General features: G+C 38.9%; 1 protein-coding gene across 2 annotated transcripts; it reads right to left on the reverse strand.

Annotated features, from left to right (window-relative positions):
* Positions 1-1193: 1193 nt before the first annotated feature.
* vax2 (ventral anterior homeobox 2) lies at positions 1194-21465 on the reverse strand. Of its 2 annotated transcripts, none has more exons than XM_027026338.3 (3): positions 20551-21465; positions 17470-17657; positions 1194-5541 (listed from the first exon to the last, which is right to left on the reverse strand). In XM_027026338.3, the coding sequence occupies exons 1-3, from the start codon at positions 20798-20800 to the stop codon at positions 5047-5049; spliced, it is 933 nt and encodes a 310-aa protein (XP_026882139.2). In that variant the 5' UTR covers positions 20801-21465; the 3' UTR covers positions 1194-5046. The 2 variants fall into 2 exon arrangements, with proteins under 2 accessions (XP_026882139.2, XP_081551312.1); XM_081695186.1 differs by having other exon boundaries at positions 1194-5568.
* Positions 21466-25058: the final 3593 nt, after the last annotated feature.

Consider the following 25058-nt stretch of genomic DNA (forward strand, 5'->3'; position numbering starts at 1 on the left):
TTCTGGCAGAGGTGTTGCCGTCACTTTTGGCCAGCTGTCTCTGTCCCGTGAGTCCTGCACCCCTATGGGTCCCGTGAGTCCTGCACCCCCCCACACCCAAGCCCACCAGGCCACCCATTTAGTGCTCCCTCTCCCCTGCCATCTACTCTCTAGAAGAAAAGACGCCAATCATTTTAATTGGCACCCCAGGGTTGATTGTCCCAGCAAGCCACAGAAAAGTAGTGCAGCTCCAGGAGGAAGAAGTGCACCAAACCATGTGGTTAAACATATTGTGGCTATTCGGTCACCATTTATTGAAAAATAACCCATCGGTTGGCAAGACATAAAGAGGGATTTGGGTGTTTTTGCAGGCTGACCATAGACAAGGGAAGATGGTCAAGGAAGTGTTCAAGAGATTTGTAAGGCCAGCCCAGACTAAGACATAATGAGAGGACTGTAGCAATGATTTTCTTTCTCATAGGTTTTGGTTCTACCTCAGTAGTACTCTAAGATCACGTTTTGTACGCAGCGTATACTCATAATCTGCTGTTAATAAACACATTTACTGCCAAGGACTACAAACTACATGCTGCTCACGAAAGATCTGGCAGTTTTCAGGGAACTGATAACAGAACCATCAGACCACTGACACATTTAATCAATAATGTCAGGAAAATACCTCACTAAATATCCTACCTTAAAGGTTTATAAGTCTTTCATGGAATGCGCAGGGATTACTTTTACATGGGTGAAAGAAAACCATGGATCATTCTGAGGAAAAATCGCTGTTAATAAATTACATGTTTCCAAAGGGATGACAGACCTTGGCCGATCTGGTATTAAAGCAGTGTGGGTATGTTCTTTCCATGTGCTCTTCTTTCAGATTGTTAATTTGGTCTAAAAGTAATCAAAGTTATCACTTTAAGCATGGGGATAGTGATTCTACATTAATAGGAATGTGCTTAAGAAATTCAAGAACTCTCAAGGCTCAGAAAAGGAAAAATAAAGATAACAGTTTCTAAAGCTGTGTTGACCTTGTGTGTGTCTCTCAGGGAACAGAGTAAAAGAGGCCAAGTGAGTATCATATGGAGGAAGAAATACTGAAGTGATTAATGGGACAGTCAATGACTGCCTATTGAACGTGCCTATTGAATGTCAAATTAAAGTTATATATATATGTATATTCAAAAAATACACATACAGAGAGAAACAAATTACATAGACATATATTTATATGCATATGAATAAAAATACATATACATATCATACAATATCTTGGCTTTTATAGCCTGAGCATCAAAACAGCTCTTTCACCAAAACACAAAGAAACTTGTCTTTTAAATAAGTGCAAATTGTTAACAAGACAGAGAACTGTAAAGCATTTATAAAGTTTTTTTCATTCTTCTTTTTTGTTTACTGTAAGACCACATGATACCAACATGAAAGTACTGTGCAAAGACTCATACATCTCATACATTATATTTACATGGTAACATTTTTCTTCTTTTTTTTAAGAATCTGGTGCCAATTATGTTTTGACAAGGTTACACATAATTTTCTGCCAAAAACCTTTATGGCTTACTTACACATAATCTTGTCTGTGTGTAGGAACAAAACATTGAACTATTAAAAAAACACAATCTTATCAATCATAAAGCCATTAAAAAACCCCATTACAATCACACCAGCGTAGAAAGCTCTATATAGACCTGCCCTGTACCCTCCACTTCAGGACTGTGTCTGGTAACTATAGCATATGATTCACAGTGTGTTTTTATGCTCTCAAAATATATTTAAGATTTAAAACGAGAGATGTTTTGATTTTGTAAGAGGGGTGGAGCGGTACCTGGGGGTAATATGGAGACAGTGCATTCTGTTTTTCAGATTGATCACCATCCCCCTGCCCCATAGGAATTCTAGCACTTCAGTAGCCTTGCTCAAATCCACTGTTCATATCGTGATCAAGTATATTCCTCTTTCACAGGTGTGCACACACACACACACACACACACACACACACACACAGATACACACACACACAACAAATACATGATGATACATTTGCAGGAAACTGGCTTCAATACAATTCATTTGCTGCTGTAAGTATTAGTTGGGTGATATTATGATTTCCTTCTGAGAAACATTAAAGAATCTATATTTTACTTGGTAAAAGACATTAAAGAATTGCAGTCTGACAATTTAAGCATCAATTCTAAGCCACTTGTTCTGTCAGAGTCAAAAGAGAAGAAGAATTAATTATATAATTCTTTCAAATATCACACTCAGCAAAACACCAAAAAAAGAAAACACAAAATGTTGTCTGTGAGAGGAAGGCATGGATATATATGAGTAGCACTGATCTAAGCAGACCAAGTCTAGTGAGTAAAGGCAATGAAAAAGGGGAATGTGTTTTGCTGATGTAAACTACTGCTTATTGAAAATATTCAGTAAACAGTATTCAACAGCAACAAAAAGACTCAACAGAGGTTCCCATGACAACCAAACCAATACAGTGGACACTGTGAAACAGTCACAAGAGTGCAAGAGATCAAATGTAGTTCTCCAAAGGTTTGCAGCTTTTACAAGATTCTCATTCCAAAAAGAGGAAAGAGCTATTCGTTCTGCACCTGTAGTTAATTATAGCCCCCAAAAGGCGAGGCCGGGAGGCCAGGAGGAGGCCAGGGTCATACCTTCACCCTTGCTTGTCTTTAACAAAAGAAGATAATTAAGGGCTGCTATTGCTTAGAGTCAGCTAACAGTCCTTTGGTACATATCAGCTTGAAGACAACAGCACACTGGCTTATTAGCATAGGTAGCAAACGTGGATGATTTGACAGTGGCTCACTGAGACACTGCATTGAGTCAGAATCAGCAATGAAATCAAAAGCAACGGTGGGGAAATACTGAGACCATGAGCTTTTCTATGGCAGTATGAAGGAGGGACAGACAGACGCAACTCCCACCAACCGCAGAGTCCCCGCAAGCTGCTTACATGCCTGTCTCTGGCACCTCAGTGACAAACAGCTTCTCTACAGCAAAAAAGAAAAAAACCATAGAAGAGATCTAAGATCAAAATTGATAGAGCTTTGATAATTCTTAATTTATCTTTAACAGAGGAAGGGTTGGGTAAGAAAATCTGCCAAGAGGTGTAAATAAATGAAAATAAAGTGCTTAGGTTTTTAAAGTAATTGGCGATGGGAACAACTGCACTAAGTATGAGTGACTGTGAACAAGGGGCATCACCAAAGAGATAAATATGGGTGCACGGGACATGGGCTGGACAGGACATGAGCTGGACAGGACACGGGTGGACAGGACATGGATTGGACAGGACACGGGTGGACAGGACATGGATTGGACAGGGCATAGATGCACAGGCTGGGAAATGGGGATATGGGACATGGACTGGACAGAACATGGATGGGTGGCCCGGGACATGTGTGAACAGGACATGGGCTGGACAGGCCTAGGGCTAGACATGCATGGTTTATCAGAGTATCAAAGTATGATGTACATCATGCATGCTGGTCCATCACGCTCAGAAAGCAGTTCCAGGAAAGCAGGTCTAGTTCCTGTAGTGGAGATAATGCAGGATAACAAACGCACCAAGCTTACAATGCTTTTCACTTAGCCTTCACCCCTAGAGACTCAGAGCATAAGACAAGACCATCATAAGAGATATAGAATGAACAGGTAGCTAAATGCCAAATCTTGATACATGACTTGATTGCTAATCATGGTGAAAAATACTACCATGTCCTTCATGAACATTGTGAGTAAATGGATGGGGTCTAAGTGTGATATCTGAGTCTGTTAGATATTGCCTGGGTCTGTCTACTCATGTACAAAAAGCAAATCTGTTCCACCACGCATTCAGTAAAAATAAGTCAGCACTGCACAAGCCCACAAAATGTGAAAACTGCTAGCTAAGACATTCATAGTGTATGTGTTTTCACGATAGTCTTCAGCCCCTTCACTTGCTTACATTTGGAAACAAGTTGCTCACTAAACATATTTCACTAGGACCTGTAATGCTGAGTTAATGATGCATTGGTTATACTGGCAGTTATGTTTGCCCTATTGGATGCAACTTTTAATACATTTTTCAAACTTTTAGATAAAAATCTTTTCTTGTTTGAAGAAATGTTTGGTTTTAAATTTCTGAAAAGCAACAAGCAAAATGCATGCCATCTAAATTCATGCCATCTACTTTCTGTTTACTTTAGCCAATTTCATGGTTAATTTTCACCAAATGATGTCTGTGTGAATCATTGCTTTTAAAACAGACACTAGTGATAGAGAGACTGAAAGTATTACAGTGCATGGTGGTCTTTGTCCTACCACCAGCTTCTACCATAACCTGTAAGATGTGGCTGGTTGGATGTGCAGTGGGCCTGTTATTGTGAATGTGTACAGAATGTTTAAGAGATGCACTAAGAAAAACATTTGTCACACACTCAATCTCACATGGACAAAATGTACATAAATGAAAAACTCTCCCAAAAAGTCTACTTAAGAGCAGCATAAAAACATGTATCACAAGGTTCATCAAACATTATTGACATGAATCATTCATTTCATTTTTTAAACACCCATTTGGATACAATATCTCTCATAAAGCAATTTTGCCTTTCACAATTACAGTAACAATGTTGAACTTTTTTCCACTACTCACATAGACAACGCCTGAAGCTGTTTGCAACACGTGTGCAATGCAAACGCACATAAACACACGTGTGCACACACATATACAAGAAATTCAAAAATGGAAGAAAACAGTGAGCATCTGTGAAGAAGAATCCACTCTGTAAGTACTGGACATGTAGGCAGTAAATTACATGGGTGTCTTGCTCCGTGTTTCATATACATGCACACCTCTTTAGCAGAGCCTTCAAGCCTTTGCCTGTCACCTTAACATGTCAGAAAACACATGCACAGGAGGGGATGAGGGGTCCAAAATGGAGGTGACTGCTGTTCTTCTGTAACCCTCTCATGTTTGTACCCCTCTCTGGCACCCCCAAGGCAGGTAAAAGAGGGCATCTCGAGTCTGTAGGCCGGTAAGCCTCTTTAGGAAATTGTTTTCTTACCGCCCAGATCTGCGTCCTTCCTCTCTGTCCGGGTGTAGGGCTCAAAAGCCGATGCCCCACACCCATAGCCGGACGTCAGCTCGTGATGAGCGCCACCAAGCAGTGGGACGGGGAACAAAGAGGGAGGTGGTACGCCCAGCCGGGGGGAGGGCGGGGTGCCACCGAGCGAGGACAGTGACAGGCCGAACGGCCCACCCCCCGCAGCTATGCCCCCTGGAGGAGTGCCGGCACCACTCACCCCAGGCGAGGACGAGGACGCAGTTGGGCTGGCCAGGAGCGAGCCGTTGCCAGGGTGTGGTGGAGGCAGTAGAGGGTTAGGCGGAGGCACGGGGACAGAGAGCAGGCGGCCCTGTTCCAACAGCCGCAGAATGTTGCACGTGGCCAGGGACTCGGAGGCCGAAGAGGAGCGCTTGTCCAAGTCCTTTGTCTGGTCCTTCTTCTGTTTGGTGCGGCGGTTTTGGAACCACACTTTCACCTGTGGTGTAAGGAAGAACTCACTGAACTGATGAAAGAAGACACAAGGAAAACATTCTGAAAAAAACCTGAAACCTCATAACATTTGAAATGATGTGCAGCAAAGATGAAACTGGAGATGCTGGAGTTATGAAAAATGTTGTTAATACTGTGATTGTTAAGTTTTTTATGTTGATTCTGTAGACTTAAAATATAGACAGATGACTATGACTTATTTATAGCCACTCCATCATGTGTTCACCAGACCAGCAGAGAGGCAATTGATATAATTTTGCAATGAAATACAGTGTAAACACATTGGGTATCACCATCAAATGTATTCAATGTCAGGAGCAGAGAAACAAGAGTATTGAACTGAGCCATGAACCTGTGCATTTACTGCAGAAAGCTGCTCATTGCGACTAGGCTGGAAGGCTGCAGAAACAGTCATAAAAGTCATTTATCTAAATGCCATAAATGTCCCTCATCTAAACACCATAAAAGTCCCTCATCTAAATGTCATGAACCATAACATGGTACCAAATGACCCCTGGGCTTGTACTTGTGTGTGTGTGTGTGTGTGTGTGTGTGTGTGTGTGTGTGTGTGTGTGTGTTAACAGAAGGGCATTAATTTATTCAAAGCAGAGACAAAAACACCACATATGCCATTTAGATCATGTACAATACACATATATTTTCAGATGAGCCTGGATTACTGAAGAAGGGTCCAGGATGTCCAGCACACCCCTGTGTGTTGAATAACAGACCAGCAGGAGCCCATAGGGAACAGCTGCCGTGTGGACTGGGTAGGACTGGTGAGACCACAGCTCCAGCTTGGCCATTAGGCTGTGGATAATGGGATTGCTCATAAGCCCCCCAGAGGATGCTGATGCCACTGTCTCAATACACCAATATTGTGTTTGTTTGTGTGTGTGTGTGTGTGTGTGTGTGTGTGTGTGTGTGTGTGTGTGTGTGTGTGTGTATGTGTGTGTGTGTGTGTGTGTGTGTGTGTGTGTGTGTGTGTGTGTGTGTGTGTGTGTAAGAGAAGAGATGTGGTATATGGCATCAATTTCCATAGTTAGAATGCACAGTTGTCAGATAACTGCTCTAGATAACATGATCACCTAGATGAATTAAACCTTAAAATAATGAAAATTAACCTTAAACTGATTGAAGAAAAAATTCTAAGGCAAAGAGAGAGAACGGTCTTTGTGGTATCTTGTAAAGCCTGAGGTTAAAAGTTGAGATGTGACCCCCACGCCTAGAGCAGAGATTAAAAACATGTCAACAATGTCATGAAAACTGCTCTCTTCCATTCAAGAAATATTTAAAGAGTCTGACCTTTCTTTACATCATAGGATGCTGAGAAACCAACTTACATGTTTGTGTGTTCCAGACTGGCCTATATAACTCACTGTTACACTGAAATTTAAAATACAACAACAATTGGGAATATTTACCCTGGTGCCTCATTGCATATGGTATGTGTTTCTGCCTTCATGGTTTTATTGCTGGTGTTTAACATCTGCAATGGAATCACACCATGGTACCTTACTTCATATACTTGGATCAGCACATTCAGGCTTACTGAATGTATCAAGAGTTTATTGCAAATGCTGTGACAAAGATGGAAATGCAGCAGCATTTGAAATCCCACTGATGCTTCGTCATTCATCTTTTTACTGATCATTTTTTTCGTCTTCATTTTTTCTGTCTTAATCCTCTACGTCATCTGTGTTTTATTATTCTGACCATTTCTTTCAACCTTCTGTTGTGGGTGGGCTGTTTTGTTTTGCATGTGAAACACATATCAAATGTATGATTTATTATATTATTTCTTTTTCATGCGTAACGACGCTGACTGGAAGCGTCTGGCAGATATATGTAGAATCAAATGTCCACATGCTTCTAATGACACCCACTGGCTTTCTTCTTTAAATGCCATGCCATGAACACTGCAAGCTAAACATACTTGTATGTATACGGGGGGGGTCAAAGAAGAAAGCAAATCTCCTCCATTGTACATCTATACTATGGGACTGAAATCCTCTCTAATGGGATGCAGAGATTACAGGAGGAGATCTGCATGACCTGGATTTGCTCCTGCATGTCTGCAGCCACCAGTGTGCTCCACCCTCTGCCCCTACTGCTCCATTTGAACGCTGTACTCCGTTATTCCGCAGCATGCCTGCTGCACTCAGTTTCTGTATGCTACGGAATGTCGGACACCACAGACCGCAATGCCTTCTGTACTCTGTGTGTCATGTTGGGGTAGATGGAGACAGACATGCTGTGAAGGACTAAACCAAAAGGAATTAACTTAAACAAAATCAAATAGAGTGTAATAAAAGGAAGTGGAGTTTAATCATCAGAGCATAATGTTTCAGTGCACATATTTTAGTGAGGTCATACTCATGCAATTCTAAAATCCTACTACTAATGCAGGAAAATAATTCATATATATGATGCACAAAACATATGGCATTTCAGAGAATGCATGTTCTTCAGTTTAAGTGCATTTTATCCCATCATTAGCAACGAGCAATCTACTCGCACTCTGCAGCTTCATAACGTCAGTCTTTGCGACGCACCTATAATATCCTGTCTGTGTCTCTGATCTTGACATTGCCTGAGAGGTGGGTTACTAATAAATCCAGAACTTTAATTGTTGAGACTGACCAACAGCCAGGGGGACTTCTGTTGTTGACCTTTTGGTGACCCCATGAACAGGCTAACACGCTCCCTTCTCAGCTCCATTCGATGATGTGTGCCCCAGCAACTTGTGGAACACAGCGATGCATTATAGGCTTTGCTTTCCTGGCCTTGCCGGGCTGTGGACACTATAGGTCAGATAAGCTTTACTCATTCGAGGACTGGTGCTTATGTGCTCAACATGAAGCGCCTGACCCTGCTCCATTCTGTCCTCTCCATCCAACACCTTCTACCTATGCCTCCCAATCGTAGCCCAGCAGACCCTCCTTCCTGATCACGGCCTTGGCCCAGTCATAGTCTCAACCCTAGGTCTGGCATTTCAGACACGTGTCCCTGCAGGTTCAGCCAAGGGACAACTCTTTCTTAATGCACTGCTGGTGGATATGGCTCCATAATCTACCTAAGCGCAAAAGCCCTTATTAGTGTTCTGACCCACCCCCAAGACCCTCCTCCCAGGGCTCAGAACTAGGGCCTGGTGCTCAGGTTTAGATAAAGCAATTAGGATTACAGGCCATGGACTGAGAGTGAGAGAATGGCTCTTATGTACTTTATGATGAATTTTTGAAATGCACAGATTGAGTGACAGTGCCCCCTCTGGTCCCTGAGCAACATAATCTGTTCAAAACTGCTAGGGTGGAGACAGATACTAGCAGAGATCAGGCTACACCAACAAAACTGGGCTTAGGAGACATCTTTAACTCAAATTGTAATGAAACTGAAAATCAGTCTATACTGCTTAAAGAAAAAAGTTAGTGAACACAAACTTGGCATATACTCTGACTGGCTGAGAAAAGACAACAATATCAAGCCCAACCAATAGAAACAAAACTTCTTTTATAATATTTAATAGAAAATTGTTTACAATAAGAGGTTTCTGTAAAGGCTCCTAAAATATGTGTTTTTTAATAAAATATTTTTCATACATTAAAATACACAATGTATTCAGTTGTTTTTTTTTTTCAAATTTACTGTCACTAAGTCACACAATGTACAAAGTGATTCACATGCAAACATGCTACTGTTAATATGCACATTCACCTGACCCCAAGAGAAATGGGAAGTCAGCAAGGGTGCAGTGCGTGAGCGTGTAGCAGCCTTGTGCCTGAGTGTAAGTGTGTTTGCATTAAGCCGCTTGTACGGATATTCCAGTGATCAGTGCATCCTGCAGCGCTCGCAGGTTTACCTCCTGCCTGACCCAGTCATATAATTGCATTATGAATTTCCCAGCAAGTGATTTGACAGTCTGTGCATGCTGATCTGAGACCAGCTTGGAGTGATATCAGAATCAGAATGAAACGGTTGTGGTAAAACAGGGGTGCTGATCCTGGATCAGGAGCATAGGGCCAGAGTTCTTGCTCACACACTCTGCCGGAGGAGTACAGCGCCAGTGGCCTACTCACGCAGACTGTACTCATGCAGCCAGGACACCTACACACAGAGACATACACCAGCAATGTGCCCAGTGAACTGAACTCTTAACTGGCTTGCTGACACAAAGAACTCGCTGAACACGCCAAAGGACAGCAGGGTGAACATAACTAAATTTTATATGTATATTAGTTACCCATCAAATGTTTGGAGACAACTGATTGAATGTTTTTAATAATCTCCTAGACATTTTGACATAAAAACAGACTTTTGCCTAAATTGCATACCCATGTATGAATTTATTTATTATTCCCTAAAGAATATTTATACATATCCATGTACATATACTAGACATAAGTGAGGCTCATGCAATATATAAAATGAAAATCTTTTACATTTTTGGTTACTGTACAATGCCATATGTGTTATTTCACTTTACTATTGTTTTAAATTGTGGGAAAAAGTAAAGTAAAGTGGGGGTAAAGGTATTGTTCCAGCCAGAAGCTAATCTTACACCGGGACTTGGGACCAGCTTTTCAAACCCAAATTTAAATGTGAAACATTCCGGTTAAACCTGCAAAGCTGGAGTCTGCACATGTAAGCTCAACAACAGAATCAACTGGGAGAAACTCTGTCCTCAGTAGAAGAGAAGATGCACATATGCTTGCCAAATTGATACATTCACATCTCTCTAAACAGTCAGTTTAATAGCTAAATACTTGCTCTGAGCCACAACACGCAGCAGATCATCTAAAAACGTGCAGTTTGTCCTTGCACCTCAGTAATCTGTGTCCGATCATCTGAAGCTTTCACCTGGCCTCTGCATGAGCCTCACATCTAGTATATGTACATGGATATCACTTTCATTTTCTCTTTCTCTCACTCAGACGTACAGATCACATGCAAAGCTCTTCCTCTCTCTTAAGACACTGAGTCAGAGTTACATTAAATGCTGTCTGTCTGGGTGCTGTGAACAAGAGTATTCACTGGATGCTTTCACTGACTCTCCTGTGGCATGAACGCTGGAGACAGCTGGGGATGAAGACATTGAGGTAGATGTGTTCCAGCACAATGTCTTCCTGCAAATGCAATTCAGTGTAATATATTTACAACTTAATTAAAAATAAAAATGGAATTCAGTAGATGTTATTATAATATTCATTTTTATATGGATAGGTTATATTCTTTGCACCTCCGTAATATCAAACCTAATAATAATGTTTTCAGTGTACTCCCAAGACAACGACACCTCATTGTAGGCTAATTTGTAGACTACTTGTATGCCACGGTTTATTATGTCACGTGTGTTTTGTAAATCGTGTGTTAGAATTTTCAAGTTAAACCTTGTGAGTTTGACCTCTCCTACCCAAGGCATCAACTCAACCAGGCTTTTAACACCACCTACCCAAGACTCTGCCCAGCTGACCAGGACAGAAGAAAGAGGTCAGTAGAGAGGGATCTGGCCTCACCAAGAGGCTGTTTCCAAACAGAGGTGCCATTCGTTTTTTAATGCTTCCTCCACTGATAGCTTATCACGCTCACTCCTGATCATTATGGCATTGCTCGGGATGGGGGAATGCTGACTCAGCCCAACTCTGGGTGGCCCATACAGAGCCCATACAGAGCTAGACTGTCCTGGGTCTAAGAGACATTCCCTGAATGTTACAGCTTTTTCTACCAGGAGGAGGGCAACATCGGCTAGCAGAACAAAAATGTCTGTATATAGTGTTGATTTGCAACTTCTCATTTCAGCACAACTAACTGGAACTGATAAAAACCAAGAGCAGACTATGTAAGCAAACCGCACAGACTCCTATCCACTGTGTTAATATATACGCTGAAACCCCTAGTCTGCCATGACCTCCATGCTGGACCGGTCCAAACCTGGGGTCAGTCCTCCGCAAACATCCTCTGAGGACACATGCAGTTACTGGGTGCAGGGATTTTGTTTGCCTTTGTTTGTAGTCTATACAGTTACGCTAATGTTGAGGGGAAAAAAAGAAGCTTTTCTTAGCTGCAGCACTTACATTATTTCATATACCTACCAATATACTAAATGAATGTAACTGAAGGAAGGATCAAGTGAAGACAAACTGAGTATACTGGCATATTAAAATATATGCATTTCAAAAGATCAGAAACAGCTGGTGGTAGTAAAAGACCATGCAGAACCTAATGACAGCCTGCCTAATGCTTCTGTCTCTTACTCTTTTCCTATGATTCTGGACTAAAACAGTATAAGCAATCAGTTAACCATTAAATCCATCACTTTATCATGTGTGGACAACAATAATGAAAGAATACAGTGCATCAGACAAGCTCAAAGTGCTCATAAAGGCATATACACACACCAGTTATATTTATCCTTGTACTTTATGTTCTTGTGTGTGTATGTGTGTGTGTGTGTGTGTGTGTGTGTGTGAGTGTGAGAGAGAGAGAGAGAGAGAGAGAGTGTGCATTATGCACAAAACAACTAAACGGTACTATTACCGAAACACATCATCATTGATAGGAGTATACCATTCGCAGCACAGTAGTGACATTGACATGGCAGTGGTGTGGTAATAGATGTGGGTATAGTCTCTAAGTATAATGTGTATGATAAAATATGTTTAGTCATTCAATTGGGCTGGATTTTCCAAATTAAATCTCATCAACTTGCATCATGAAAGAATTTCTCTGCATGTGTTGGAGCTGGAAATAATAGCTAACACAATCTGAGCAAATCACAGGACAAACCAAAAAACAGCACCTCTGTATCCCCACAAATGTGCACATCTAAAGCTTTTGGGGCACTAGTTAAAAGCCTCAGTGAATTGTGAGATCAAATCTTTTGAACATGTTTCTGCAATGAAATCTTTCACTTTCCTCATACAAGGTACTATCAACCCCAGAGGTGTTGTAAAGTATCTGCTTGTGTCAGTGTGAGAGGGAATACCTGATAGTAAAAGCTCCCAAAATAGAGAGAGGATGAATGTTTCAGAGGGCCTGAATAAACCCACATTTAGCTTTGTCGTCTGCCTGTGCCTTACAAGCCACTAGCCCAGAGATCCATTCCCCAAAGAACGGAATGGAACTGAGCACAAATGACGTTGCCCAGATTTGCTGTGCAAAAAAAGTCCTTCATACACCTCACAACTTTAGTGTCAAAAGCAACAAGGGCTTCCGGTACACAGACAATGACGTGTAATAGCATCTTATATTCCGTGGCATGTAACTGGCTCCGTTTGGTAGACCTGGGTGCCGTAGGCAAGCCGGTCGATACGCAGCACATTCCGGGCCCTGGATCCCCACTGTGTTACACTCGGGCCGAGGAGCCACCTGCTGGGGGTGGAGACCTGCAAGAAGCCACGTGCTTGCACTGGGTCGGAGGATATTCACGCAGGTGGGTCTGCAACAAAGCATTTTGTATGTCTGGTGAGATGACATGAAACACATCTATGGACGAATTAACTGAAATGCGTTTGCTAGGAATTCGTCTTTTGAATGCAAGTTAAATACGGTAGAACGCACGCTGGACCGACCCTTTATCACTCTTAATCGAGTTATTATATGAAGCTGCAGTGTCATTTATTCCCAGTAACGCGAGCACCTGCATAAAACGCGATCTTCACCGCGTAGGTTATTTGTCCTCGCCTGATTGGTTCTTCTTCGATAACATGATTCTCCAAGTTTCCGTGAAGGTTTCTCGCACGGTTTGACTAATTTCTGCTTTCGAGTTAGATAACTCATTAATCTAGCCAGGCACATTCACTGAAAGATTGTCTCAACCAGAATTTATATCGCCCAGCATGCCCTATTGTTTAAGTATAGAATACAAGAAAACACGATAATCTCAACATTCACTCTGGGATGTGGCGTTAGTCCCAACTGTTTCACAACTGTGAAACACGTCGGACTCCACCAAAGACCTTCTTGTACTCTGCAGATTTGGCACCACCATAAATGTTGTTTTTCTATCTTGAACTGAGTTTTGCGAAAAGAAAGAGCCTCAGCTATCAATCGTGTCAAAATCTATTGATTGTCCTGAAAAACTATTTTACCAAAACATCACATATACACAGAACTATGCTACATTTTGTACTTCAGTCATTCATATGTTTATTCTGTATTTTGTACAGCGACAGTACATATCAATTATGTCAAGGATATTTGGAGTGTTTACATCTAAAGAAATTTAATATATATTACACAGCAACAAAAATCCAAATTTATTCGCACGTACTTCATGTTCCGATTTTAAAAATAAAAGTGAAATAAATGAAAGGTCCTTTTACTCTCTTTATACCGAAATGCACGAGGACGTACTTTTTCACAAAATGACATGGATGTTAACAGTTTTGTTAGAAATTATTTGTGTTTTGAAGGCTTATTCAGCCACACATTAATTCATTTTTACTTCTCAAGAGTACTAAATAAAAGCGAAAGTCCTTCCCAGAAAAAAAAAAATTCTAAACCCACTACGCGGTTTCTACGCATAAAACATTTCAGTCTACTCAGAGCTGATGCCACAAAAATGCGTCACGGCCAATGAATATGAATGAGGTTGAATATTAGCATTTAGGAGCCATCTGAAACACCTGTAGATGTGAAAAGCCATTTCAACAAATTGAAAATGCAAATTGCCTCTTGATTTACCGGGCGTGCGTCTCATACTGTGTGGTATCGCGATAGAATGTGAAGAACGTCCCCAAAGAACTTTAATTCAATGTATTACTAGAAAAGAGTGCCTGCCCTAGTAGGAATGCTTTCAGAAAGTATGAAATATTACTGGATCTCGGGAATAAATTCTGCAGTGCCATCCCGTGATGTTCAGTCTAAATTAAACATTATTTCAGGAAATTTAAATTAATTTAGAAAGTACAAGGTGAATCTTTCATTTTTGTGCTATTAGAAACGGACATTTTCTTCCATGGGAAAACTTTCCAAAATGTTCTGGCGTCCAGTAAAGGCCTTTTCAAGGTGTAGCATGCAAAAATGTGATTAATTCAGAGCGAGACAACAAGAGCTTTCCAAAGGCATTTTAGGCAAGATACATTCACATGCCTTAAAACGGAACTTTGATAAAGCAAACTGAAATTCTTCAACGGGATTGTGATTTCGATTAAAGGCCTGTGTAAAACAATGGAATTTACGCCCACGTCAAAGCAAAATCTCCAGTTTTTCCAAATCTTTTCAATTTTACAAAGTTTTAAGTGAAATATTTTAGAGAATGCTTTCGCTGCCTACAGCTACCATTTAGGTCAAACGGCACAAAGTTACTCCTGAAGTTCGTAATTGACCGAGTGGAGTTAACACTCAATTAAACGTGTCTTCGATATGTTACCTATTTAATCTAAGGAAATAAACTCGATTAGCCTTTTTGCTTGTGCATAGAAATGTGAAATCAGACTAAACATCGAGGAGAACATTGCAACTTGCATAATAAGGGGGGAATTGGTTCAACTGCCTGCACCAATGCATATATTAAAAGATAATTATAATCGATGAATAAATCGTCAAATCAACATTTTAAATTTAATTTCATTCTATATTAACTTTTAAAATATGTTATGACTCATACTGGAGTCATCAGACTTGCTTATTAATATGTAATTTAATCATAGAGGAGCATACATTTCCGAAAATCATTTTTATATAGTTATCTTTATCGACCTGTATCGTCTTGTGAAACACTGGATTTCCATGGCATTTACCCAAAACCTTTTGATTAGACTATTACGTAAATACCAAAACCAAAAGATACCAAAAGCCATTTCAGTGCATAGTACAGGGTCTGCATTTAAACGAACAAGTTCGGATTACTGCGATTAACAGCCCAAACTGTTGATTCTGTGCAGAAATGTACAATAGAAAAGTAACAAGAAAATCAAAGCTTTGCAACAGAATCAGTAAAACGTTTGCTGGTGAGATTTACCAGCGCCATCAGGTGGTAAAAATAAAAACCTATTTTAAAAGTGATTTTTTTAAAATCAAATGATAACTATTGTATGAGTTTATTTGTTCCACTTTGCGCATTTTATGCGATGAAAGTAAAATTTCGAATAACTGAGTAAAGCAGATTAAATTATTCGACTAAGTCCAGATCGCATTAGATGTATTATCTTGAAGAATGTTCAGAACGTTAGTAACATAAGATTTCTAGGGGATATGCCTGTTTATTTTATTGGCCTTTATTTGTATCTGATAGACAATGTAAAAACATTTCTGTATATACCTAAATATTACATTGTTAGTTGTATTTTTGGTTGAATATTCGTTGATGAGCAAGGCTTTATAAATAAAGGCTTTACATGTAACATTTTAACAAGTGTGTCACTTTACTTTTGCTGTCCTGTCTTGCAATTATAGTGTTCAGTCATATAAACTAAATGCGCTTTCTTTCTTGAAAAGCCTTAGATTGGCAGAAAGAACAACAGAAATTTAAAGTAACAAATCTGTGGTTAAAATAGTTAATACCGAAGTGGTGCAATTCGAGAAGGGCGTGAACAACGCCCAGTTAACCGAGGTAGTCCTTTTTCTTGTGGACAAAGAGGTGTTCCACCCACTAACGCCCACTGTGCGAATACTAATTATGAGTATTGTACAAACGACAAAGCACATCGGCATGTTGCTTTTACGGAGAGGAGACTAGACACTCTTCCGGAAAAGATCTGTCATCCATTTGCACATTACATTTTTATTACTTTCCCTTCTAATTTTATCACTCGTCTTGGCTTACTCGAAGTATCCTACATAATCACAACAATCGCCATTCTGATTTTAAACAGACACACACACACACACACACACACACACACACACACACACACACACACAAACACAGTTGTTTCCTTATTATTTGCAAAGAAAAAGAAAAAATCTTTTCTATCATTGCGTTATATTTCCTCTTCAACTTTGCTATGAATATAAGCAAGATCATCTTACCCAGGTTTGGTTTATATCCCTTTTACAGGTAAAATAATTTACACTTTTCCTTTAACTGAGCCTGTCAGACTATCTTCAATTAAAAGTCAATATACACCAACTTTTGCCCTCGTCGTCTCTAGACACCAGGTTTTTACATACTACATTATTTATATGGATAGTGTCTGGTATTGTTATTTATTGATGCATCAAAACAAATGTAGTCATTAATAGGCCTATATGCTGTCAAATTATACATAAAGGTTTTCAATTATTAAGTGATTTAACGTCGTTTACATTAGCAATGTATATTCTAAATATTCAAATAATATTCAGATTCAAATAAATATTAATATATATCCCAGGAATAAAATGTTTGTAAGTAGAAGTTAATTGTGAATTATCGCGTGAACACTGTTACGTGTTATTGAGGTAAAACTCGCCGGTAAAACGTTATATATCCAGAATTGCTTTGTGTGTGTGTGTGTGTGTGTGTGTGTGTGTGTGTGTGTGTGTGTGTGTATGTGTATATATATATATATATATATATATATATATATATATATATATATATATATATATATATATAATGTCACACAACTAAATAAAATTTAAGCATTTTATTATCAGAGCAGTAATAAACGATGAACGTTCTAACGATTACCTATCATCATATACCAAGTTGACTGTCCCCAACAAGGGTAATTATTGCCATATCTGAGTGTATGAACAATTTATGTGCTTTCTTTATGACATCTATATAGCAATATAGCGATCCATCAGGTCGCTGTGTTTCGTGTCAATTAGCATAATAAGTAATTGGCAAAAACAAGAAGAAAATGAGCAAACCCATAATTCTTAACCATTCTATTTTTAAATAACACTATAGGTTGCAGAGTGAAAAAGGACAAAATTATTTGAAACATTGTATGTTTTAACATCCACCACGCATTTCTTTTTTTACCTGAGTTTCGGAGAGATTCAGTTGTCTCGCAAGCTCCGTTCGCTCACGTCCTACCACGTACTGACAGCGCTGGAACTCCAGCTCGAGTCGGTAAAGCTGTTCTGCAGTGAAGGAGGTCCGTGTGCGTTTCGGTCGGTCTAAGTCGAGGCCTTTTGGTAAAACGATCTCGCGAATTGTACCCTTAGCATCTGCGGAGGAAATGTTCACAGAAAATCAATAACTCATTATTCAAAGAGAGTATAGGTTCTTAGCACATCGGCTATCATTTAATATCATTTTACATTCGGAGATCTGTTAATCAACAGAAGGCCTATATTTACGCTATAGGCCAACAATCATATCTAAGGGCCATGGAACATCATAACTCATAATAGCCTGTCCACATTTCTTTACTAGGAGAAGAGTTAAACGCACAAAAATACTAACATGCTTGCATATCGGATCCTATCCTGCAAAATCCTCGAAACTAATGCATGGCCTAAGTTGTTAAGGAGATGTTAATGTGCCCAAATATTGTTGGCTTACTTTTATCAATAATTAAATAATTTATATGAATTATTTAAGACAGTTTCAACCTGGAATGTATGTAAAATATAGGTTTCAAAGAGGCGGTTTAAATAGTAGTATTATTCTAATAAGCAAAATAAATAAATAAATAACATACCTACTTTTGCCACTTTTTGATGTCTGGGCGATTATACTGGCAAACTGCGTGCGTTAATGTATAATGCAACTGCCACCAAAAGCAGACTGTTCCTAACACGTGCAAACATTCTAAATGTCTATTTAGAATTTAACCACTTAAACAGAAACATAAAGTGTGATCATTTGGTGAGGAATAAGTGAACACGGTGTCTGTATCTTTGGCCTATTACGCGTCAGATATTACATAAAATATAGCTTCTTCTCGCATCACTACTGTATGAAATTTTATTTGCAATTCAATAAATTATTTTTTAAAGTGACAATGTTGGTGTAGGCTACTCTATACTGCGCAAATACACAAAACTAGGTCTACGTGTAGCCTGATTATTACGTGTGCTCATAGGCTGTGGACCAGCAGGGAACTGTGCCGTTGTAATAAGATCAGCTGCGCTAGTTTTCTAATAATTAAGCAAAAACTAAACAGCAATTAAAACAATAATTTAATAATTTAATAGCTACATTGTGCGGTATCCAGACTGAAGATTCTAGAGGATAGCTCCACCTCTCTGTCATGTCTGCCTGGTAACTACAATATAATCCCACATTAAAGTAACTTTAATGTCAAAATCTTTTTTCACACTTTATATATACAATAACAATGTTGTGTTGAAAGAAGATGCTTTTAAATGATTATGCTTTGACTAATCTTAGTTTAAAAGAAACTGTGGACAGTTATCATAGACTTGCTGACCTTTCGATGACCCAGGTTCTCACAAGGTACCAAGTGCATTCAGTCGTAAACTTTAAAAACAAACAGTAACACGGGAGATAGCGGGCTTAGCTCCGTGTCCGAAGCAGCTCGGCCAAAACCTCTCAGAGGCTCAACATCACATCCAGACGGCCTCGGACTGCATGATCGTAAATTCATTTCTGCCATTAGTAGGATTAAATCGCCCACCGCGCATGAGTACCTTTAAAATGAATTTTGTTAACTACAGTTACGCTCTTCAATTCTACAAGCGGTGTTATTATTATCATCATAATAATGATAATAATAATAATAATTATTATTATTATTATTAATAATTATAATAATAATAAACATTTCTACGGGAATAGGAACATTTATAAGGGAACATATTAGGCTACTCTTATAAAAGTTCCTCTATATTAACGTGCTATTTCGCTTCTTCATATACTAGTCTCATAAACGCAAAACAATCTGTGGCTAGCAGAAAAGTATGTCTGAGCTTATTAGACTTAATGCGGGAATTTACCAATAATAATCTATAGTCAATTTGCTTTATATGCATGTCGAAATGGGACAGCAGGGAAAAAAAGTTTACCAGTAGTCTATTATGTGTTCAAACTACCACAAATACTTTCACATTTTGTGGCTAAATTTTGCAAGTTTCGTCTTCCTTAACGATTTTCAATACCTAAAAGATCTCGGTATCCGTGTGCATAAGAAAATCAGTTTAAGATAGGCTATTTTGTCTTGGCACTCTAGCCAATGTTAAATATAATTAAAATTAAAATACGAAAACATTTTAGTACATTATTGTCCAATAGCCAAATATATGTTTGAAATAATAATATAGGATAGCTTTTTCTGCCTCATATTATTTCCAGCTTTTTTTTTTGTTATTTCTTACGGTTCATTTGTAAACACACACACGTGCGCGCACACGAGGCCATACACTCATGTACACAAGGACCCTGTTTGTTTGTTAACATTATTCAATGTGTTGTAAGACTGCAAAACATTCCAGACATGCAGGCGGTAAAGGATTAAATAACTCTGGCACGTACATATCTTATGTTCTAATTTGTTTATATCAAACGTCAATTAAGTATATTTTTGTATTTTGTGATATAATAGTTCCCCTATATTCTAAAAATCGTGCAATGTATATGTCAACTGGATGTATTTCAAAGAAGATACAGTATTTTTGTCTCTCATATTTCAGGTTTCTGATTACAAAAATGCCCTGTGAATACGCTAATAGATAAGTAAGCATAATAGGCCTACTTCAGCCGTTTATAGCCGCTTGTAACAATTAATCTCCCAAACGTTCTAGCTAAACATATATTTTGTTTGCGCTTGGAATACACATAATGATATTAAAAATTCGACAAAGTATGACAGCACTTGGGAAATGGCCCCTCTATAATGATATAGCCTCTGCTACTTTGTCAAGTTTCAGGCCACTTTTATGACTAGGAGCCTCGGGTTACTTTTCCGGTGGACATATGTTTCTATTTTTCTATCATTTTATGTGACTCGTTCGCGTTCAAATAAGGTTTTCAACATACATACATACATTATTATTATTATTACTAATAATAATACTAATACTACTACTATTACCACCACACACGCATTTAAATAAATCTCGTTAAATACTTATTCGCCGTATGACTGAAACACTTTACCTCTAACTAAAATTCTTCGGCAGTAGTCTGGATCCACTCCTAAAAGTTTATCGGGTCCATCCTCACTTGAGGAAGTTGGTGTTGACGCAGATGTCCCAGGGGTGTCTGTTGAACTCTGTATAGGAGACCGGTTTCCCTGTTCCGCCCGAGTTTTCGAGTCTCTGCCCCTGTCACGACACATTGAATTGGGTCCACAGTGGTTTCTGTCCTCGGCGATTCCATCGCCCATACTGGTGGCTTGATCAAACATGTAACAAGTATAGTTGATTTTGTTTACCTTTTACCTAATACGTTATTTTTGTTTGGAACTCTACTATGTTCTTCTACTTGCTCTTAATGGGGAAACCGTCCCCAAATCACATCCAGTCAGAACCCCGCCACCGAAAGCAATGACTGAGTCGAGTTCTCTTCCAAGTGTCTGGGCATGTTCCGTTGTCCTGCCTTCCAATGTCTGAAAGTTCTGAAAGGCAACAAGGGTACAAGTGAATGGGGCCCTATGGACAAGCCAAATCGTCCTCAGCTACAGACCTGTGTTCAACCAAAAATGCATATCCTGTTGTATATAGGCAGTGCCTTTCCAGATCTGTGTCCAAGTCACTGGGAGGTGCTTCACTGCTTAACCACGTATAAGTAAAATGAAAGACGACGTGCAAGCGGCGGTGATAGCTCCACTGAACAAAAAGTATCCCGTTTTCGTACAGTGTCCGCGCTTCAGCAATTTTTTTCCTTTTGAGGTACAGTTTCCCCAGCAGCAGTGCGCTGACGGTATACTCTCGACTGGTGTCAACACAGGGTCTTCACTTTGGGAAGAGGGAGGTGCGGCAATGATGGAGACATTTTTTCTACATTTAAGCAGAAATGTGTCGGGAGCTTGAACCTATTAAAATAAATTAATATCTATTTTAAAATAGGCTAACTTCTCATTTCTGTTATAGCATTTGTCTATGCGACGACCATATGAATATAATCCTGGTGGCAGGATACATTTTTAAATTGACAGTCAGCACATACGTAACTTCCTGTCTGTGTCAGCTAGTCATTGATTGGTAAACAAAGTCGAGTAAAGAGCACGTTTCAAAGGAGGAGTAAATGTGAAGGCGATTACCAGTGTCAGGAAGCGGGGAATCCCAAATTAAGCATTTAGTTTAATCTTGCATTTTAAAAGATAACCATGCTTTAATAAATGTGTATTACATGGTTTATGAAATTAAAAAATAGTGAAATAATGCTATATTGCCCCGTATCAAACAAGGTTTTTCGACGTTCGTCGAAGTTTACACTATTGACCTGTATTTTGATATGCTGCATCGCCAACACATATCGAAGCTACATCGAAATACGCGGTATGTATTAGAGAGCATAGTTATTTTAGGACATTTATCCACTTAGTCGGAAAGGCAGCGGACAAGTTAGATGGATTTGGGAGTTGGGGTAGAAATCTATACTTACATTTAGAGCAACTTAGCCTTCCTAAGTGGTTGGACCGGACCTTTTATGGTTAAATGCCATTATTGAAAGATTATCTTAAACGTTTTTGCTGGTACAGATTAATTTACCTTGACTGGACATACTGTATGAACTATGAACTATTTTACACCGGACTGCAAATGTAAGTGTCCTACATATAAACAACAATTCTAACATTTTCTTCATGTGTTTTAACGGTATATTTCAATAGATTTCCACAGTTATCTTCATGCTGTCAATCAATTCAGAAATATCATATAAATATGTTTTAATAGCCTAAGGCAGAAAGTGGTATGTGGATGATGTCAATATTCCTGATAAATAAAGGTATTTTAGTACAATACATTGATTATTGTGCAAATGTGACATTTAATATATACAGGCAGAGATCATTATTGCCCGATATCAAATGATCTATACGACAACTGCACGGGCGACTGAAAGTTGCCATAATTCACAATCATGAAATTAGAATCTTTTATCTAACCTCGCAGTCCAATTACGCCGAATGCAATGACATAATTACAGTTTTGCCACTTTCAGCAGTGTTTATCTTAGAGCGCCGAAATGACTCATTATTCAATTCAGACGCTCCACACAGATTAAACTGTGAACGTAATGAACGGACCTGTCAGTCAGAGTACTTCCACCCACCAAACCGAAAACACAGTCAAGAGAGGTCTGATTGCTTCAGCTGCTCTGTGGCCTCCACTGCCATAGTCTGTCTGTGTGTCTGTCTATCTGTCTGTCTTGCGCTCTGTGTGTGCGTGTGTGTATGTCTCGTATATACGATCATGTATAAACTGCCATCTACCTCTTCATGTAAAAATCAGTAACATGGTCTGGGGTAACAATTTTCCTTCGCCATTTGGGTACTACATAAATATAAATTCACAAGGTTAAATCTCTTAGCATAATTCCACAGCACCTCTCAACTGAGTTAGATGTTGACCTTTTAAAGTGTGCTGTGATAGTAACAGGCCAATGAGTTTACAGGTAAAAAGAAATATTACTTAAATATTAGGTCTCTTTATTCTTACATTGGTAGCTGTTAGAATCATTAAAACAATCTCTACTACACGGGACAGAATTGAGTCCTCTGGGTTCGGGTTCGGTTTTGGATCTTACGAATGTAGGGAGAGAGGCTCACGCGGCGTAATTCTAATTCTTTCATAATATATTAAAATTAAATGGCGCTCTCTCAATCCCTCCTTCTCTGACTCTCATTACAGAATTCAATTTCTCGTAAAGACGTAGAAATATCTCATGAATCATAACTTGCCGAATACAACTTGTAAACATATTAAATGAAAGTTAATTAAGTCATGTTTACCGCATATGTTCTACAGATTATAAAGGTTTTTACACACTTTAATTTTTTTCTTTTTACCTCGTACACCTTGAATTCAAATGCACTGCAATAAAACAAGATTTTTTTCACCTTCAGCTGTACAATTTTCAATTGCAAAAATAATACATTGATGAATTTAAAAATTACAAAGACAGAAAGAAATACATAAATACACCTTTGTGTAGCTATTCACCATCTGGTAACTTAAACAGCGTCCATAATTACAAACTGGTATATAGGTTTGAACGATAACTTTTAAATTTATTTAAAACGTCCTTGTGGCAGGTGCGCATTCAAATATCAGTACTAAATGTTAGTTTTAACAGACCTTTCCAAAGACCTCTAACGAAACTATAAAGTGATACCGGTAGGAGTTAAATTAACGAAATTACTTAAAATGTCAAAAAGCCGATGTAATCCATAGAACACTCTTTAGACCATTATTAAAATGCCATAAACCTAATGGAAATGTACATGCCGCCATCCTCCTCTGACCGGCGAGATCACGCGGAGGTCAAAAACCAGTCTGGAAGAGTTTAAAAACTTTCGGCAAAACGCAGTCGGCCTGCATAAGACGGGCGCGTGCATTGCGCAGGAGTGTGGCTTCTAAATCATACGATTTTTGTCAGCAGACTGAAAATGTAACAGAGGTGAAATATCAAAAAGGCTACAATGATGTGATGAAGAAGGATATTTCAGGACTGCCCTGCAGGCCTAACACTTGTAGCCAGTGCGCAAGAGACAAAAATATATGACCACTCGTTATATAAGAGACCTGTCTGATTTATTGATTTGCATTATTTTACCTGTGGATGTAGTTTGTACACTGGTAATTTTGTTAAACATCGTGTAAATGTTCAGGGAATATGGTCAGGAAATTAAAATCTATGCGCTCACAACTTCTTTTATACTTCTTGCATAAACTTTAACTACCATATCAACAACCTTAGTACCGTTGCAGGCAACAGGACCGTTTATGGCTTTTTATAGAAAGCCATCAGAACTCTTCAAATTGCATATGACACAAGATATTAAAAGCGCAGCAAACACAAGATATTTGAGATGTCAACTTTTTCTTGCCTAAAATAAATTTCTGATTTTCAACCACTTTAGTATCAAACATGTACCTATAACAGCCCAATTACGAACACAGTTCACCAATTTATTGTGGAAATGCATCCCGCAACCAGAAGATGTTAACGTTCTCGTCACATACAACCTAGGCTATTGAATGGGAAACATTTTTTATTTATCGCCTATTTGATGCGTTTCTGATTCTCGCACCTGGAAAAACTGGCTGAATCTCGTAATTGGTCCAACACTGCAAAATCACCCTGGGATAAATGGACCCCCGTAGGGCTGAATTTGATTTTAGCGGCCTTTTGCGTTCAGACGACACTTGCTAGGCAGATTTCTAAAATAATATCCTATAAGAAAGGTTACACAAAGTAATGTAAGTATGCAAAATGTCTAAAACGGAGACGGAATATATTGAACTTCTAGTAACAAGTTTTAGAAAAAGTTTATAAAACGTATCCTCCATACTGTAACTGCTCTGTACCGCTAAAAAACAATAAGAATATAATGAAATACAATGTAATTGTAAGAATGAGTAAGAATTATGTCAATATAAATTATTTTACCGTTGTGTATTGATATGGAGTTCGAACAACTATTCGGGGGTATTTCA

The sequence above is a fragment of the Electrophorus electricus genome, chromosome 13 (assembly GCF_041902795.1).
Source record: "Electrophorus electricus isolate QZ-2024a chromosome 13, ASM4190279v1, whole genome shotgun sequence".
In the NCBI taxonomy this organism is placed as follows: Eukaryota; Metazoa; Chordata; class Actinopteri; order Gymnotiformes; family Gymnotidae; genus Electrophorus; species Electrophorus electricus.